At 38.3% G+C, this 20,739-nt stretch overlaps 1 protein-coding gene across 2 annotated transcripts in view; it reads left to right on the top strand.

Moving 5' to 3' along the window:
• The first annotated feature begins 3,533 nt into the window (after positions 1-3,533).
• The window catches only part of SNX6 (sorting nexin 6), a 61,084-nt gene continuing 43,878 nt past the window's right edge, over positions 3,534-20,739 (top strand). Inside the window, exons 1-5 of one of the 2 annotated variants that reach the window (XM_087823427.1) lie at positions 3,534-3,562; positions 3,720-3,767; positions 15,046-15,150; positions 17,451-17,561; positions 19,471-19,592. In XM_087823427.1, the coding sequence (XP_087679553.1) occupies positions 3,557-3,562; positions 3,720-3,767; positions 15,046-15,150; positions 17,451-17,561; positions 19,471-19,592 (392 nt within the window). In that variant the 5' untranslated portion in view covers positions 3,534-3,556. The remainder of the gene's footprint in view (positions 3,563-3,719; positions 3,768-15,045; positions 15,151-17,450; positions 17,562-19,470; positions 19,593-20,739) is intronic. The other variant, XM_087823429.1, reaches the window with a different exon arrangement.

Genomic DNA, 20,739 nt, shown 5'->3' with positions numbered 1-20,739 from the left:
GTTTGCTGATACATCTCCTAGGGCAAGAGAAACAAACGAGAAAATAAACAAATGGGACATTAAAATAAAAAGCTTCTGCACAGCAAAAGAAACCATCAACAAAGCAAAGTGAGAGCCAGCCAACTGTATGGGAGAACATATTTGCCAATGACACATCTGATAAGGGGTTATTATCCAAAATATATAAGAAACTCATACAACTTAACAAATGGAAGACAATCCAATTTTAAAAGGGGCAAAGGACCTAAATGGATACTACTCCAAAGAGGACACACAGGTGGCCAAGAGACATATGAAAAAATGCTCAAAGTCACTAATCATCAGAGAGATGCAAATTAAAATGACAATGAGATATCACCTCACACCTGTCAAAATGGCTCCATCAATAAACGACAAGGGCTGGCGAGGGTGTGGAGAAAGGGGAACCCTAGTACACTGCTGGTGGGAATGCAGACTGGTGCAGCCACTATGGAAAACAATATGGAGTTTCCTTAAAAATTAAATATGGCCCGGCCGGACGTGGCTCAGTGGTTGAGCGTCGACCTAGGATCCAGGAGATCAGGGTTCAATTCCTGGTCAGGGCACATGCCCGGGTTGCGAGCTCGATCCCCAGTCAGGGACGTGCAGGAGGCAGCCTATCAATGACTGTCTCATCATTGATGTTTCTATCTCTCTGTCCCTCTCTTTTCCTCTCTCTGAAATCAACAAAGATTTTTTTTTTTTAATTTAAAAAAAATTAAATATGGAACTGCCATTTGACCCAGTGATCCCACTTCTAGGAATATATCCTAAGAAACCCAAAACATCAATCAGAAAGAACTTATGCACCCCTATGTTCATAGCAGCACAATTGACAATAGCTAAGATCTGGAAACAGCCCAGGTGCCCATCATGAGTGGATAAAAAAGCTGTGGGACATTCATACCATGGAATACTATGCAGCTGTAAAAAAGAATGATCTCTTATCCTTTGGGATAAGAGCAGGATGGATGGATCCGGAGAGTATTATGCTAAGTGAAATAAGCCAGTCAGAGAAAGACAACTATCACATGATCTTATTCATATGTGGAATATAATGAACAAAATTAACTAATGAACAAAATAGATCCAGAGACATAGAAGCATGCGACAGACTGACGAACCTCAGAGGGAAGGCGGGGGTGGGGGAGTGGGTGTGAAGAGATTAATCGTAAACGCATAACCCATGGACACAAACAGTTATATGCATAAATGCATAACCCATGGACACAGACAGTTGTATGGGAAAGGCCTAGGGGTGGAGGGGATCAATGCAGGGGGAAAGGGGAACATCTATGATACTTTCAACAATAAAGATAATTTTTTTTAAGTCAGGTATTATATGTTTTAAAAATTCTTGCAGCACATTAGTTGAAAATCAATACTCTAAGCTAATCTTAGTTATACCAGTCCTCTTTAAAGGTGGGCATGTGATCCAGTATTAGTCTGAAATACGAGAGGTCTACAGGAGACAGGGAAGGCTTCTAAGCAAATTTTTTTCTGCTTGTGGATATTGTTAGGTTCAGATGTGAAACCTGAAACTGCCAAAGTCATCTTGGATCAGGAGGAGAACCAGCCTTAGAATGAGGTAGTCACTGAAGATGGCAGAGTGGAGAGTTGGAAGGCATCTAGGTCTTTGATGGCACCATTAAGCTACTGATTGTACTATTCCTAGAGACTCCTTATTTCTTGACTTTTTCATTGTGAGATAATAAAATTTCCTTACTGATCAAGTTTATTTTAATTGCTTTTTTTGCTACTTGCAGCTAAAGGCATCCTAATGATATAGTACACCCTGGAAAAAATGGAGGTCAGCAATCTTCCTGTGGAGAATTTTGTAGCATAACTCCCAGGAAGAAAAAGGGGAAATTAGGACCCAAAAGTCATCCAGAACAGAACAGGATCTCCTAGAATTTGAGGACGTGAGGAATTGATAAAAATATGTCTTGGTGAAAACTTCTTTGATCAAAACATGATAAAAGAAATTAAAGTTTTCTTCATCTAATTAAATAACTATTATTTCCTTTAGATTAAACTTGATTTTTTTTTTACAAAAATGTTCAAGGCAATTATAATTTTTTATTTCCAAAATTTAAAAGTAACTCATTAATTATTCTCTAAAAACTTTGAAGTAATCAGATTGTGATTCAACATAATTTGCTCATGAAATGTATATAAAAGTAGATAATTTTATAGAAATCTATCAAAACAAGATGAAAAAATTATTATTTGGTTAAAAGTATTAGAGGAGTGGTTCAGCTTTAATATCTTCTTGATTTATTTTATAAGTAGTAGAAAAATCTATTATGTGAGCTTATCTTAATTTTCTTTTGATATTCCTTAATTTTGGTAACTGGCTTTTTGATAGCTGTTAGTATTTGTTGCTGATAATTCCTTTTTATCATTCACAAAAGATAGCTTGAGACCTTTGCTCAGAAAGGAAGACTAAGTTGTTAATGAACAACTTAATTATTTCAAGGTTGGATTCTCTACTCATATGAGTTTTCAGCTACTGATTTTAACTACAGTAACTACTATATGTCTTTTTTTATAATTTTAGTTGGCTACGCGTATTTTAAATCCTGTCTTTTTTCATAACTAGTGATTTTTAAATTTAACATTTGAGAATTTCAATGTTTTGGGGCAATGTTTCTGGACTTGGCTAACTATTGAAATTTAAAGCCCTTAATTAATGATCAGAGGTCTTTGAGGTACTTCTTTTCTATATGACACTTCTTGACCTTTGTCCACAACGACACACTAGACCCTCCTATCAGTTGTACATTCGTTAATTGTAGCTCCACTCTTCTCTCTCCACCTGGGAAGTGGAGCTTTATGGGCATTACCTTTAATCCACAAACAGACCACTAGGATTTACTGGCATTTTTTATAAGCAACAAATTATTGTAACATTCCTTCTGTGTCCAAAGTGGTACTGCACTGTTGGACAGTTGAAGTAAGTCTGGGGACATTTCATGGTATAAAGGAAAGGAATACTAACAGCTCATTTTTATAGTGCTCAACCATTAGCGCCCCAAACTCTCAGGTAGTTATTACCTCGCCGGCAGTAAAAACTTGATTACAGCCCGACTGCTGACTGTTAAGGTCCTTGGTTCCCACAGCTTCTCAGGCAAAATATTAATTGTAATTAATTATCCTATGGCACAATACAAAGACTAGATGATTTTATTGTGGCTTCCGGAGGGCTCTGGCTTGGTTTTTCGCTGCAGCCCTCAGGAAAAGGGAACTGGACAGCTCCCCAGGGGGCCTTAAGCGCTTCCCGGGTCAGAGCCGGCCAGCCGCTCGCTGTCCCCAGTCAAGTGGGTCCGGGCCTACCCGCCCTCTAATTTAGGCGCTTTGACCTTGAGCAGAGAACCCAGCCTGCGGTCCTCCCGGCGCGCGGACCCGGGCCCCGAGCGCTGGGGTGGGGCGGGGCGGGGCGGGGCGACTCCGAGGCCCCGCCCGGCCCGCTGTCGTGGGCTCCCTCTCGCCCCGCGGTGCAGTGCGCGCGTGCGCCGGCCCTCGCCTCGGAGCAGCCATGATGGTGGGTGTTCTCCGTCGGCGCCGAAGCCCGGGCGCGCGGTGGGGGCTGTGGGCGCGGGGCGGCCGCGGGGGCCCCGCCAGCCTGGCACTAATGTTTCCCTTTGTGTCTCCCTCACTCCGTCCTCTCCCCCGGCGCGCCGGCCCCTCCGACCTCGCAGGAAGGCCTGGACGACGGCCCCGACTTCCTCTCAGACGAGGACCGCGGTGTAAGTTCAGCCTCCTACTCGCTCGCGGGACCCTCCCTCCCCCGCCTTGGCCCTGGGGTGTGGTGCGCGTCAGGGTCCTGGCCGCGCGGAACCCCTTCCCCGCCGGCCTCCTTTCTATCTCCTGGCCGCCCCGCGCCCCGCCCTTCTGCAGCCCTCCCTCCCTCAGGGACGCTCGGTTCTGATTTCTCCGGGACCCGCAGCCACTTCCCTGTTCCCCGCACCGGCTCGGACCCTGCGGCGGACCTCCTTCCCCTCCCGGGTCGGAGTGTGGAGGCCGGAGCCGGACTACCTCCCCTGGCCACTTTGGGGGCTATGAAAACCCGTTCTCAGACTTTCCTGGCGGAACCCTCACTTTTCCCTTGCGGACCTCTCAAACCCGCTCCCGCCCACCCTTCTTTCTCTCTAAAACAGAGAATAGTACAGGCTTGTTCTAAATTATTCATTGCGAGGGATGTTACAGTCACCGAATCTTAACTCGTCTCCAGGGTCCTACCAGATTTTGCAAAGTGCCCACGGAACCTTGACTTTTCTTTAATGCCCAAAAGAATACATTACCTTGGTGTTTTGAAGAGAATTGCATTCCACTTCAGAAAGGACCTTTTAGGGCCCCGATTTCTCCCACTCTCTCCCCCCATTTGCCTTGGCTGAAGGGCAGTAATCTTTATAGTGCCTTGTACGAGTGAGCACTTAAAAAATATTGATATATGATGATTGCTGCTCAGCAAGGTTCCATGGTTCACTCACATTTAACAGCCTGCACTTTAGTTTTTCATTTTGCTTTTACTCATCTTAGGTAATGTGAGAGACATGTTAGTCGATTTTTGGCAGGCGGTAAAATAGTCTTTTAGGATATTATTTTTTTAATGATACGTAGTATTCGCTGATGACCTTTATAAAGCTTTTAAATAAGACAGATGCAGGAGGTGCTGCGTGCTTTATTTGATAAATGACGAATTAATAAATTACTCAGTTTACACAAAAGCTTTATTTATTTATTTATTTTAATCCTCACCCTAGGATATTTTTTCCTTTGCTTTTTGGAAATCAACTGCAGTCTGTCAGTCTGCCACTCTAACCCACTGAGCCAAACCTGCTAAGGCCAAAAGTGCCATTTAAAACTTTTAGTGCCAAAAACATCATACAGTATTTCTAGTTATTTCAAAAAATTGTCGTTTCTGATTAATTTTAAAATGTGTGTGTGTAAATATGTATATGTATCTTCTGGGATAAGACTGGAAGTTAGATGACCACTTATAAATTACATTTTGGATTTTTTAAAATATGCTTTTATTGATTTTAGAGAGAGGAAGGGAGAGGTAGAGAGAAAAAGAAACATCAGCCTTGATCAGCTGCCTCCTGCACGCCCCCTGCTGAGGATCCAGCATGTGCCCTGACTGGAAATCAACCCCAGTGTCTCGGTGCATGGATGGAGGCTCAACCATTGAGCAGCAATATTTTGGATTTTAAATAATTCATTTCACTGAAACCAGAGTTCAGTGAAATGAATTATTATAGCACAAACTGAGTTTTCTAAATATAAAGCACATGGCCTTTTCTTTATTTAGATAACAACTTTGTCTTATTTTTGTGGTCTACCGGGAAAAACAAACAGGATTTGCTTCCTTGTAAAATCTGACTAATGTTCAGTACAAGTTTTAATTTTTTTAATATTTATGTTGATGTAGAGTATTTTCTAGTGACTATTTGTGTTCCTAACTTTATGCCTTTGGTAAGATTTGCGTATGGAACTGGAACCACTTAAGTAATGTGTTCAAAACTTTTTCTTGTATTATAAAATTAAAGGGACAGGAGGACAAAGAGCATGCCTGACCAGGAGGCTCTTATAGAATCTCGTAGGTGAAAATTTTAATATGAAAATGGGAAAACATTACCGTGAATTAGAATTTAGAATGCCGTGATGAATATAGATACATGTCCAGTTTTTCCTTACTTTTGTCCCATGGAACTGGATGAATCATAATAATTATAGCTGCATACTGTCTAAGCATTGTTTCATTATATTGTCTCATCATCCTGGTGAAGCTTTTAGCATTCACCTTTTACAGATGAGAAATCTGAACCTTAGAGAAAGTAAGTAGTCTCAGGTCACATGGCCACTGTAGGAGTTGGAGAGGTGGACTTCAAACCCACGTTTCTGACATCAGAGCCAGTACATGTATTTCTCAAAGTGGCCTTGAAACATTTGTATCAGAATCACCTGGGGTGTTTGAAAAACAAGTTTCTGGGTCTGTGCCCTCATAAGTAAATCAGTCTCTTGAGGTGGGGAGGACAAAAAACTGCTTTTTAAACAAGAACCCAAGAGGATTCTGTTGTGCACTGAAGTTTGGTTGTAGCTGCACAAGGTTATCCTGCTATTTCCTCATTTTAGGAATAGAACTATCTGGCCTTTTAAATTTCCTTGTATTGTGCTTGTTCTGATAGAAATAGATTGCCATAATCAGAACTTTTAGACATTGCACTTATAGTTTAGACTACCATGTTCAGCCTTTTAATAAAGAGTCTTGATAGAGAAAAAGCACGAAGTGCATATTTGATAGGAATTGCAGAGGGGACATCATAGATTGAAAAATAGTGTAAGCATTTCATACAGTAAGCAAAATTAAAGTGTTTGAATATATTTCTGAGCAGCCTTAAATTTTCATCATGATATATGAGATAGAAAAGAATATCTTACAGCCTTAAGAAAATATTGTTTTGTGAGAAACTCAAAAAGCAGATTTGAAGAATACACAATACTAAAAATTATTGGCCACTTTAATCTCTTCAGCCACACCTCTACATAATAGGGGATTTTCCCCCCACAAATGAACAGTAACATTATTTAGTAAACAAATGAGCCCTTTGAACTGAACACATTTGCTCTGATGTGCTTGTTTAATAAGAGCAATGGATACCAGCATGATGACAGTTCTCTTAGCATTTGATTTGAATTTAAATAATATGTTTATTGTTTCAAAATTACTTCAGGTGGAGTAGCTACACCTCTCCAAGACTCTACTAGCCTTGTTCCTCCCTCTTTGTCCCTTATCTTCATAATGTCATCATTTTCCAGTCATGCAGGCAAGAAACCTCTGAATCATATCCTCCATCCTCATATCAAAACAGTCACTGAGGCAAGTTAATTTCACCTTGGAAGTGTTGTGTGTCCTATCTTTTATTTGCATGGCCCCAGTTAAGGTCCCTGCTATTTCTTGCCTGGATTGTAGCACTCCCTGTCATTGGTCTGTCTCCAGTCTTACTACTTTACAATCCAGCCTTCACATTATTTCTAGTTACCTAACTAAAATAATTAAATCATGTAGCACCACTAGCCAAAAAGACTTAACTTGTACCCAGTTCTTTTTATTTATTTTGTTTTTTTATATCTTTATTGATTTCAGAGAGAGGAAAGGAGAGGGAGAGAGGGATACAGAAACGTCAATGATGAGAGAGGCATTGATCCGCTGCAGCCCGCAACCCGGGCATGTGCCCTGACCGGGAATCGAACCCCGATCGCCTGGATCCCAGGTCGACGCTCAACCGCTGAGCCACGCCCGGCGGGGCCCCAGTTCTTTTTGCAACAAGGTCTAAATTCCTTAGGCTAGCATTAAGCACCATTCATAACCCGCTCAGGCTGGCTTCATTTCTCAGTATGTTCCCCAGACACACTTTGGGTGTACTCTCATCTACTTGTCACTGCCCAGGCACCTCTATCGGGACTTTATTTTTTATTTTTGTCAACACATTTTTAAATTTGTTTTTTATTTATTGATTTTATTTTAATTTTTTATTTGTTTTAGAGAGAGGAAGAGAGAGAGAAACATTGATTTTTGTGGTTCCACTTATTTATGCATTCATTGGTTGATTCTTGTATTTGCCCTGACCTGGGATTGAACCCACAACCTCGGTGTATCAGCAACACTATAACCAACTAAGCTACAGGGCCTGGGCTGTCTACACTTTAATGCCTGCTTTATGCATGCATTTCAGTGTTGTGGAGTGCTTTATTTTTTCCATACCCTTGTTTTTTTGAGGCGAATGTTGTGTGCGGGGTTTTTTTTCACTTGAAATTTGACTTATCTTTCAAGACTTGGCCCAGATGTTCGCATTTTTTTGGTACCTGCACAGCATTTAGCTTGAACATATTTCCACAGTTACTTATAGCTATTTTAGATAAAAATGTGGCATAGATTATGTTGGCAGAGGATAAGAAGATGAATGTTGGCAGAGGAAAAAGAAAGTTTTTGCCCTGAGACCATCACAGTGTAATGAGGGACTTATGATAAAGTGCAAAGAAGAGAGTGCTTAACTTTGTTGGAGGGGGAATAGTGAAGACCTAATAACTACACACTATATAACACTGATTGCATGCCAAAGGCTCTCCATATATTGACTCAATTCTCATGCCTGTGAAGTAGCTGCTACTATTATTCCTACTTTGGAAAGGAAAACGGAGGTTCACAGAGATTAGCTTGCCAAAGGTCACATAGCCAGTATGAACTGGATTCAAACTCATGCAGTCCTGGGTTCTTAATCACTATGCCATCATCTAAAGGAGCTAATCCTTAATGTTGATCAGGAATTTTGTGGGAATGCTTGATAGCATATGTAGATAATTTGATCCCACCTGGAGCACTTGTTCTTACCAGAAGCAGGGTAGATACGGATACTATAGAGTGTAAAGTGCATAATGATAAAGGCTTTCAGCAGTGGGAAGTCCTGAAGGATTTTAACCTGGGAAACACCTATGCTCAGGTGACATTAGCATTGTAAATTACTCAGATGTTGGAGGGCAGATTCATTCTTTCAGAAGGCAGAGCAACTAGTCAGTAGATTATTGCAGTAGTCCAAATGCGTTGGAACTAAGGCAGTGGAAGAGGGGATGGAGGGGACATAGCAAAGAGATATTTAGGAGATAGAATTGACAAGGCATCGTGACTAAATAAATACGTGGGCTGGGCAGAGAAGGAGAAAGTGAAGAATATGGAAGAGCAGAGTTAGAAGGTAAATAAGTTTGATTTCAGATATGTTGCTTTCAAGTGCCTATGAGGCACCTAGTCTCTCACCTGCTAAACTAGAATGTCAGGTCTGTATGGGTGAGGATTGTGTCTTTTCATTGCCCTATCCCTAGCACCTAGGACAGTGGCTGGCACATTGAAGACATTTGGTTTAATATGTAAATACATCCAGGTGGATATGTCTAGTTGGTAACTTGAAATTATAATTGGGAATTTAGAATAAGAGGTCTGAGTTGAAAATAAAAATTTAGGAGTTATTAGCCAAGAATGGCTGAGATTGCCCTAGCCAGTTTTGCTCAGTGTTAGAGTGTCGGCCCGCAGACTGAAGGGTCTCAGGTTCAATTCTAGCCAAGGGCGTGTACCTCAGTTGTAGGCTCAATCCCCAGCCCTGGTCAGGTTGTGTGCAGAAGGCACCCAATTGATCTCTCTCACATCTCTCTCTCCCTCCCTCATTCTCTGAAAAAATATAGTCAGGCCAAATAGCATCCAGGGGAAACCAACATTTAAGTCCCAAGGGAAAGAAATGGACTAATTTGCAGAGCTGAAGGGAGTAGGAGCAGAACGAGAGGAGCTCCCAGAAGTTGAGAGTTGTAAAAAATTGGCCAGAATGATCACCAAGGCAAAATACTGCAGAGAGGTCAAGAAGACTGAAAAATACTGGATTTGAAAATTAGGTACTCAGTATGTGAAGAAGGTTTCGTGAGACCAAGGCTACCTAGACTAGAAGAGCAGTGTATGAGCAGGTCCTGGAGCAGACAGGAAGATTAAATGCTCAGACACATTTCAGCCTTCTACAGGACACCACGTCTGAGGATGTGGAGAAGATGGTGAGGCTAGATTTATTTGTAGAAAGGTTTATTGATGCGTGTGAGGGAAAAACAGCTGCTAGTGTTTATTTCTTTGGGACGTGGGAAGCAAGGGCACTTGTTGAGAGTGGGATTAGAAATGTAGTAAGGGGTTGAGGTGGTAGAAGTTTGGAATGGTTGCTAAAAGAAATCAGAAGGGGAGCTGAGCAGATGCGGGGGATTGTCAAATTGTTTGAAAAGCCTAATGCAATTTGGAGACTTAATTTGTAGTGGATCACTATAAACAATTTATGACTTTTGTCTGGCCACACTTAGCAGCTCAGAAAGAAAAGTTGCCCTGGCCAGGGTGGCTCAGTTGGTTTAGTGTTGTCCCGTGCACGGAAAGGTTACTGGTTCTATTCCTGGTCAGGGCACATGCCCAGGTTTCAGGTTAGGTCCCTGGTCAGGGTGCTGTAGGTTGGGGAGGCAACTGATGAGTGTTTCTCTCCTCTCTCCCCCTCTCTTTCTAAAAAGAGAGAGAGAGAGGAAGGAAAGAGAGAAAGGAGGGAGGGAAGGAAGGAAGGGAGGGAGGGAGGAAGGGAGGAAGGAAGGAGAAAAGAAAAGAGAAAAGAAAAAAAAAGAAAGAAAAGAAAAAAAGTTGATGGTTGACTGATCCTGAGTGTGGGAATTTGCAAGCCAGGTATGGCACGAGAGCATTGCAAGTTGACAAGACCAATAAGAAAGGTATTGGAGCCCAGCAGAACGCGACTCAGTGGTTGAGCATCGACCTAGGATCCAGGAGATTGCCCTTCAATTGATTCCTGGTCAAGGCACTGCCTGGGTTGTAAGCTCAATACCCTGTCGGGGCGTGCAGGCAGCCAATCAGTGACGACTCTCTCATCATTGATGTTTCTATCTCTCTCTTGCCCTCTCCCTTCCTCTCTCTGAAATCAATAAAGTTTTTTGTTTTGTTTTTTAAAGAAAAGTATTGGGAAGGTATTTGAGGGACATATGGAGTGCATTGGAAAAGAGGGAAGCAGCAAGGGGGCTAACAGACTGGAAATACATGGAAAGGTCACAGGACTGGAGGGATTGAAGGCAAGGGTTTTTTGTTCACCTTATATCCTCCACAAGGTCTAGGACAGTGGTTTGCATGTAAGTGCTAAAAAAAGCTTATTTAATAAATGCATATTAGTATATTGTCTAAAGAGTAAAGGGTTATATTTGTGCTACCAGTAATATAACTTTGACTTGGAGGGAACACATAGCTAGACCCCATTAGTACTACCCTAATAATGTTTTATTGTTTCTGATATGGTCCATGAGAGGAAATCTGGTTGCAAATGCCAGTTGGGACTTTTCTCTAGCCACCTTCAGCATCTCAAAATGTAAAAGCAAAGAAAGTTGATGGTTGAATTGATCCTGTATGTGGGAATTTGCAAGTCAGCTATGGCAACAGAACAATGGGTGTTGATGAAACCAGCAAGAAAGACATTGGAATGACCTATCATGTGACCCTAGTAGTGTTTTATTGTATCTGGTATGGTACATAAGAGGAAATCTGATTGCAAATGCTGGGCATACAGGGCATAGAGTAATAATGAAAATGATGTATTACAGGACTTCCAAAATCATAACTGGGCTAGGAGTTAAATAGACTTAAAATTTGACCTGAATTAGTGAGCTTAATTGGATTTACTTCTGTCTCTCTCATGGTTTTTTTTGTTTATTATACCATAATTGCCTGAAAACAGTTTCTTAGCCCTGTTATGGTTACCACCTTTCTTTCTACTCTTTCTTTCCATTCAACGAATATTTGTTAAGAGCTACCCCTGGGAGTATAGCAGTGAACAAAACAAACAGAAATCTTTGTCCTCAAAGAACTGACATTCTAGTCAGGGAAGGCCATCAAAAAACAATAAAATATAGTAGATGATGAACAAGTGCTATGAAAAAAAAATGAGAGGGATAGGGATTGTTGGAGTGTGGGAGGAGCTGCAGTTTTAGATAGGGTGGCCAGATAAGGCCTTCATGAAGTGACATTTCATAAACACGAAGGAAATGAGGGAGTGAGCCATGCAGATAGATGTCTGGGGGCAGAATGTTCCAGGTAGAGGGAACAGTAAGTGCAAAGACGCCTAAGGTGGCAGCATGTCTTTGTTTAAGGAACAACAAGGCCATATGGTAGGGCGGCAGTAAGCCAGAGGAATAGTAGGTTAGTCAGGGACCATGTCAGATGCAGATTATATAGGCCCTGGTAAACCACTGTTAGGACTTTGGCTTTTCTCCAAGTGGGACCCTCTTAGGCTTTGAGCAGAAGAATGATTTCTAGTTTAATGAGATCATTCTGGTGGCTCTATAAGGAATAAATTGAAGAGGGAAAAGGGCAGAAGCAAGAGACCGGTTGGGAGGCTATTGTAATAAAATTATTTTCCTTCATTTCCTCCTCCATCCACCTCTATACGTTTGCTTTTCTGGCAAAAGATAAACAACTAATATTTTAGGAATGGTTCTAAGGTAGATAGTTTATAGTAAATGAGTCAGTGTAGTAAACTAGTAGTGAATGTCTTCTTTACTAAATAATTATATGTGGAGAATTAATCTATCAACAGGGCAGTGTCTTTAAATTATTTTTCTATATGATGCTGTATTTGTGTTGCTTAATCTGTTTTCTAGTCTTTCTCTTGACCATGACAAAAATGTTTAACCTAGTCAGTCTCTGGCAAAAGATAGTACAGTGTTTATTGACCCAGATAAGGGTTAAACCGTGAATGTAATCTAATTAGAATTTCCTCAGACAAACTGTTGATGAATCACAAGTTGTTTGCTTTGATTCTTAACCCTAATAAACACACTCTAAAATTACTGACTTTAAACAAGGAAGAAAATCTGTACATTTTATGTAATTAACACTAAACTTACAATGTGATACTTTATCAGATCTAGGGTGCAGTTGCCCAGCTGGCCAGGGTCAGTGGTTGAGCATCAACCCATGAACCAGGAGTTCACAGTTCAATTCCTGGTCAGGGCACATGTCCGGGTTTCAGGCTCCAGCCCTAGTGGGGAGGTGTGCAGGTGGCAGCCGATCAGTGACTCTCATCATTGATGTTTCTGTCTCTCTCTCTATTCCTCTCTCTGAAACCAACAAAAAACATAGGGTGCAATTGATTGGAAGATATATTTTCTTTTATATCTTTCCCCACTAAGGGGGAAAAAATGCCAGTTAAACTGTAATTTGCCATCAGTTGCAAGGCATTCCTATTTCAGATATGTTAAAATGTGGAAAATATGCACCTAGAATTGAAGAAATATGATAGCAGATTAGCTTTCAGTCATATTTTTGTAGTGATGTGGGGGGGTAATTTGGGGGCAGTAATTTTATTATATTGGCTAGCTTTATAATCCATGATCATCTCCCCATCCTCGAATCCTTAATTTAATTTCACCTGCAAAAAGTCCTTCTTTACCATATAAGGTAACATCCACAGGTTCCAGGGATTTGTATGTAGATATTTTGGGGAGAGCCATTCTTGAGCCTACCACAATAAGCATCTTAAAAGTAGCCTGTATGTGAGTAAATAGAAAAAAGGAAACAGGTTTCTTAAACTAGAATTATGGTAAGGAGTTGGAAAAGAAATAGAAAGGGCAGTATGAAGACCTAAAAAAGACTGAATAGAAGCAAGGATACCAAAGAACAAAGTATTCTCTAATGTTTCCAATATTGCAGAGGCAATGAGATAATTGGAAAATGAAAAAGAAAACTTCTTAGTAAATCAAGGCAAATTTTCATTTCTTTTCTTTTGTCAGACAACGGGCTACAAGTAGAACTGAGTACAATAACAATTTTTAAAGATAATTAAATGGTTTTATGTAAGTTTATATTATAAACTTTTAAAAATATGATACTGATTGAAATTTAACTTAATGTAAACTTATTAAAGTTATTAGTAAAGTTTTTATTAACTGCCACCATAGATAGTATCTTGCAATTTAAATAGTGATTAATTTCTTCTATGAATCTTTGATTTTATGTAATGGGATTTATTTTTTAAAATATGTCTACTCAGTCTAGAACCAATAGTGCAAAAATGAAATAGTAATGTTTTTTTCATTACTAATGAAGTTAAACAACTCTATTTAATGAAAAACTTCGCAAAATTAATCTTTTAATAGGATTTCTGTTTAAAGAACGCTTTTTGCCTATTTATAACAGCAATACATGCATATTTTGGAAAATTGGGAGAGTAAAGGAATATATAAAGAAGAAAATCCACTGCTATTCATATTTTGTATTTCCAATAAGCCATTTATGTATACATTTTTAAAAACGTAATTGTGGTCATACAGTATAAACAATTTTGTTTCCAGCATTTTTTCCATTTACATTGTAAATGAAATTCGAAATGCTAATGACTAGGTGAAATTTGCAAAGTAACTTCTGGGTTTTACAACTAGAATTTTTGAAGCAGGCTAGTTATTAAACTTTAAATATTTCATATCTTTGCATCTGGCTGAGACTTATTTTCTCTTTTAGTGTATGTGATTCTTTTATATGTCTCCAAATTTCCCAACCATGTTAAAATGTTTATTTGTTTAAAGGGGAAGAAAAATTAATGAAATTTAAGAATTGTTAGTGGAGCCTTTGCCAGATGGCTAAGTCAGTTTGAGTGTCGTCCCATACACCAAAAAAAGGTTGCAGGTTTGATTCCCAGTCAAGGCACATTACCTAGGTTTTAGATTCCATCCTGGGTCGGGATGCTTGCAAGAGGCAGCCAATTGATGTTTCTCTCCCTTCCTCTCTTTCAATGTCAATTTAAAAAAACAACATATCCTCAGGTGAGGGGGGGAAAAAAGAATTGTAAGTGGAAAAGTCCTCTCATGGACAAGTAAATGTAAGCACTAAAGAGAGAATATATCCAGTTCTTCTAATGTATAAAAGCTTACAGAGTAAGATGTGAAATTTCATTCATATCACAGGAGTTATTGAGCTCTGTGTGTTAGCATTTTTTAGTACTTTACATATATGTAATATACTTAACTATACTTAATAGTTTTATTGTATATCCCTGAATTAAAATAAGTAATAGAGTTAAAATTATTGGCCAATTCTTTTTATTTTCTTTTTTTTAAAGGTAGGTACCTTCCTTAATTTTAGAGCATTTGAACTTTAATGAACCCCTTTCTTGGAAGACAGTTTACTTTTGGGGTGAAACTAAAGAATCAATTATAGTTAATACATTGATTTATACAAAACATAGTTCAATGGTACAGAATGAAAATTAGTTAAGATAATAACATACCCAAAGTACCTGCCCCAAAATATGTATATAGTTCAAATGAACTTGAGTGTTTTTTAGATTTAAGGGTCTTCTGTTACTTTAGGGTTTTTTTTGCATTATCTTATTATCTAGGAGAAGAATGAAATAATATAAAAGCCCACAGAATTTTTATTAAGGTATTGTTTTCTTTTTCTAGCTTAAAGCAATAAATGTAGATCTTCAAAGTGATGCTGCTCTGCAGGTGGACATTTCTGATGCTCTTAGTGAGAGAGATAAAGTAAAATTCACTGTTCACACAAAGGTAAATGTGATTTTGTATTTATATTATTTCAGCTATTTATTGTGCTATTGTTACATATGTAATAATATATTAACTGGAACTTTGGTTTTGAACATAATTAGAACAAAACTGTTCTGTGTGTTTTTTTAGTTTATAATTCACTGCTGCTATTTTAACAAAAAAGTTTTAGGGAAATGTATTTTTTAAATGTATTTTTTAAAGAAATGTATTTTTGTATCTTTTAAAAAGAATGAAATCTTATGATTTGCCATAGTATGGATGGACCTAGAGGGTATTATGCTAAGTGAAATAAGTCAGTGAGAGAAAGACAAATACCATATGATTTCACTTATATGTGGAACCTAAGGAGCAAAATAAACGAACCAACAGAATTCAGAGACTCATAGACACAGAGAACAGACTGATGGTTGCAAGAGGGGAGGGGGGTTGAGACACTTTGTGAAAAGGTGAAGGGATTAAGAAGTACAAATTGGTAGTTACAAAATAGTCATAGGGATGTAGAGTACGGCACAGAGAATATAGTCAATAATATTGTAATAAATATCTATGGTTCCAGATGGGCACTAGAAATATCAGAGTTAACACTATGTAAAATATATATGATTGTCTAACCATTATGCTGTATACCTGAAACTAATACAGAATAATATTGAATGTAAACAGTAATTGAAAGATGAAATTTGACATTCTTTTTTTAAAAAAAAGGAAAAGGCACTAAGTGCAATTCTATTGTATGCTAGGAATATTGAGTGCACAGCACTAACAAAATCCACTGTATGAGTAATCAAAACCAAGCGACTCACAGTAATAAGGCCGACACACACAAAATACTGACTTTTTTCTCCCTAAAGGGAATACAGCATTTCTAAGATTTTAACTGGGTTGCAATCTTGCATGTATTTGATACACCTAAGAATTTGCTGACAAGTTTCCTTCTTAGGATTTTAAACACTTTCCCTCTTTCTCAACATTATGTATACAAATCATGTTTGTGGAAGGTACTAAACCAAGAATCCTACATCTAATTAGAATTCTTTTAGTTTTATACAGACTATTAAAAATGACTTATACTTTGGCTGGGTTGCTTAATGGTTGGAGTGTCATCCCATACACCAAAATGTTGCGGGTTCAGTTTCCGGTCAAGGCACTACCTAGGTTGCAGGTTTGATCCCTAATCAGGGTGCATATGGGAGGCAACCAATCAATGCTTCTCTCTTACCTCTCTTTCTTTCTCTCTCCTTCCCTCCCTCCTCCTACCTCTTTTTCCCTCTCTCCGTAAAAAAAAAAATCAATAAAAATATATCCTCAGGTGAGGATTAAAAGTGATTTACAACATGAGTAGTTGAAATAAACAGAAAAATGGCATTTGCATAGAGATGGAGCTTGGAGTAAAATTCTAAGTGTTTGAATATGTAGACACAGCACATATTATGCTGATAGAGAAGAACTTTCTGCCATAAGCAGACACCTCTCAATTCTCACTGACGTGTAGTAGAGTCTGTGATGATTAAAGGATCCATATGTTTCCAGCCTTAGTCTGTACTTCCTATGAAAAGGTTTATTCTTTTTTTTTTTTTTTTTTTTTTTTAATCCTCATCCGAAGATATTTATTCCATTGCTTTAGGGGGGGTGGGAGGGGAGAGAGAGAAACAGAGAGAAACATCAATTGGTTGTTTCCCACATGCACCCCGACCGGGGCCAGGGATCCAACCTGCAACCGAGCGAGGTATGTGCCCTTGGCCATAGTCGAGCCCGGGACCCTTCAGTCCACAGGCTGATGCTCTAACCACTGAGCCAAACCAGCTGGGGCAGATGTTCTTCTGAATGTGGCTTATTCACTACTTCCCTTGTCTTGGCAACCTATTGTGAAGAGAGAGAAAATCTGTAAAGATATTATTATGGATGGTGAGTTATCAAATTAGCGTCCCCAAGCCAAATCTAGCTTTCCTCTTGTTTTTGTAAGTAAAGTTTTATTGAAACACATACACACTCAAAAAGAATGAATCATAGATCCTAGACATAATGCAAATTTAATTTTCTCTAGACTTTTATTGATATATTTTATCATCGTCATTTTCAGTTTTGTTGTGTTTCTTCAGTTAATCAAATTGCTCTCACAAATTATTTTCATTTTAGATTTCAGCTTTTACCCACATTTTCAAATTGTAGATCTATTTTCCTTTGAATAGTTGAGTTTGATATATATTAATAGAATAACTTTTAAGTAATGGTGAAATATTTATTAAAAGCATTTTTAGTGTAATTTTAATTTTTATACAAGAGAATTTCTGTCTTTGCAGAGTTCATTGCCAAATTTTAAACAAAATGAATTTTCCGTTGTTCGACAACATGAGGAATTTATCTGGCTTCATGATTCCTTTGTTGAAAATGAAGACTATGCAGGTTACATTGTAAGTGTTGAGGTTCCATTTTAATCCGATTTTTATAGGAGCGTTTTAGATACTTTGTGTTGAAATCTTGTTTAGCATTTTTAATGAACTAATGTAATTCTCAAAAATTTCCAGTTACAAAACATCATTGGTTACCGCCTTTAATCCTGAATTGTCTTGTTTGGAAATGTGTGAGTGTGGATATGTTATGCTCCCTCATTTAAACATAAATTAAATTCTTACTATATGTTAGAATTGTAATAGGATTGTCCTAGGAATTAATTAAGGGGGTGTTACAAACCATACTAGTTTTGAACCCTTAGGTAGGTAGATTAAACTTAGAGTTGGAGGGCTATTCAAGAGGTTATCTAATCTAAATATGTACCAGATGTTGTGCCTCAGCTGTTGACCACACTCAAATTTCATTGAAATCATCCTGACCTGATTCCATCTCCATCCTTGTGGCCACTCCTCAGTCATTTGCTTCTCTTTCTACAATAGGCAGTGCATTCTTTTTTTTTTTTTTTTTTTTCCCAATTACCAGTTTATATAAAGGATACAACTCAGTAACAACCAAATGGAAGAGATGCATAGGACAAGGTATGGGGAGGGGAGTGGGCACAGAGCTTTCCGGCTCTTTCCAGGTGCCCCTCCTTTCCCCTTCCCAGCATGTCAATTATGTTCACCAACCTGGAAGCTCCCTGTTCTCTTTCTGTCCTGTTTCCACCTTGTTTTTCCCTCATCACCTTGTCTGATGGTATTTTCTTACTATTTTCTCCTTCCACAGACTAAACACTCCTCAAAGATCAAGACCCTGTCTTATTTATTTTTATATGCCCGTTGCTCAGCATCTTGCCTGGCACATAGTAGATACCATGTGCAGGCATCAACAGATGTGTGCCAGACTATACTTGATGCTTCTTTCCCTATTCTTTTCCTTTGTATAATCCTTTTCTTGAAGTCATTTTTATTTAACTTGTCCCTTACTTTTCTTCCTCTTACCTTACCTGCTTTCTTTAATTTCCATCATTTCCCCTTAACAGTTCTTACTTGTAGACCCTTTCTCCTAAGATAATTTTTTTTCTTATATCCTTCCTTGAATGATATTTCTCCTAGATTTTTTTTTTTTAAATAATGCTTATTTACCCCATTACTGTGGGTGAATAGAATGAGATTAGTGTGTCTTGTTCTCTTCCTGTTTTTGAGCCAGTGCTTTCTGCTTCTGGTACACTCCTCCAAACCAGGAACCCTCTTTAACATCCCTTGCTTGATCTTACTGTTAGCATTCATTAATTTTTAAAAACACAGAATAGCAGGAATTCATTAATTTAAAAAATGCATTCAATTTTAATTAATACCATTTACGTACTTTTGAAAATGGTATGTATATTTGCTACACATATTTAGTGTATAGTCAGAGCTTAATGTGCATATATGTTTGAGGACTATAGGTTGCTACATAGGAATCTGCAGAATAAAGTTTAGGAACTATTGTTCTAATACTAGAAAATAATGCTCTGCTAGTCTTCTTCCTTGGGATAAATGATCTCAAGGATTTTATTTCAAGGATTTTAATTTCTATACCTAGTAAAATTCTCTAACCTGACTTGGGATATTACTGGTACCCACTTCTCACTCACAAAGTCTTTTATGGTGGCTGTGTACATCTGCTGCAAGAAATAAAATAGTCTTTAGCCCAACCGGCTTGGCTCAGTGGTTGAGCGTCAACCTGTGAACCAGGAAGTCATGGATCGATTCCCGGTTTTCAGGCTCAATGCCCAGAGTGGGGTGTGCAGGAGGCAGCCAATCAGTGACTCTCATCATTGATGTTTCTATCTGTCTCCCTTTTCCTTCCTCTCTAAAATCAGTAAAAACATACATTGTTTTTTAATTTAATTTTTTGTAAATTAGTGATTTGGTTATATTATAGATCCCACCAGCACCACCAAGACCTGATTTTGATGCTTCAAGGGAAAAACTACAGAAGCTTGGAGAAGGAGAAGGGTCTATGACAAAGGAGGAATTCACAAAGATGAAACAGGAACTGGAAGCGTATGTGATTTTTGTTGTTGCTTTTGTTAACTGTGCTTGTTTTAATGCCCATCCCTTTTTTTGTGCTCTCCAATATCCCATCCTTTTAATCATTTCACCACAGTGACCCTTTCTGGAAGATGCAAGTTTAAGTCACACAACCAGTGTTAACGATCATGATCAGAGCTACAGGAAAATTATAGAATAATTATCCACATTGTAAAATTATTTAAATTAATGTTTTAAACAGACTCTGAAAATTAGTAATGGAGGATTCAAAAGTTTATTTAAAATAATAGAAAGAAAAATAATGACTTTTTAAAGCAGAATAAATTATTTTGTTTTTTATTTATAAGATCTTAGTCATTAGCAATCTGGTGATCTTTTTTCGACCTGTGCATACTACCAAAATTTCTATTTCTCATAGAAGTATGCACTGAGCAGTTCTGCACATATCCTGTTTTCTTTTTTTTAAGTGTATGTGTGAGAGAGAGATTTAGAAAAAGAGGTAGGTTTTCCCCCTCTTTTCTCTGCCTGTAGCTTTTGGCTGAAGGGAAGAGAAAAAGAGCAAAGAAACAAGAATAGTTTTAACATGTTTTTCATTATATGATAATTAGTTCCATATATACTAGAAATGTATTAAATCTTTGAAAAATTGAGATATTTCTAGTTCATTTTTAGGGTATTTGTTGAAAATACAAAATATTTTCCCCTTTTATTAAACATTTAAAGTAATTTTGGATTTGCTGTATATTGTTTTTCTGTATTTTGAGAGTTTTACAAGGAAATAATTCTCCTTGCATTGTCATCCCCCTCATCATTCTTTTTCTGGTCATTTCTCCCCTTCGTGCTTTTCCTTTTTCCTCTTCCATTTAGTTTCAGTTATAAGCATATATTCACACTACTGCTAGACTCCTCTTCAGAATGCTAAACTTTCTTGACAAGATAAATTAGCAAAGTAGGTCTTCTTTGTCAAAGTGTAAGGTGACAGATATTTTAAGAATTCTGTTAGTGCTGGGTGCAAGCAGTAGTCTGATAGCAGATACATACTTCTATAGTTTATAAGACTGAAAACTGGAAATTAGCAGAGCACATTAATATTGAAGAATCTGTGGTTTTCCAGTGGCCCTGATCATGATTCTTTTGTGGTCTGGTTAGGGGTTGGATA

Source organism: Miniopterus natalensis, chromosome 1, assembly GCF_054644295.1.
Source record: "Miniopterus natalensis isolate mMinNat1 chromosome 1, mMinNat1.hap1, whole genome shotgun sequence".
Lineage (NCBI taxonomy): Eukaryota > Metazoa > Chordata > Mammalia > Chiroptera > Miniopteridae > Miniopterus > Miniopterus natalensis.
This window is presented reverse-complemented; position numbering and strand designations above follow the sequence as displayed.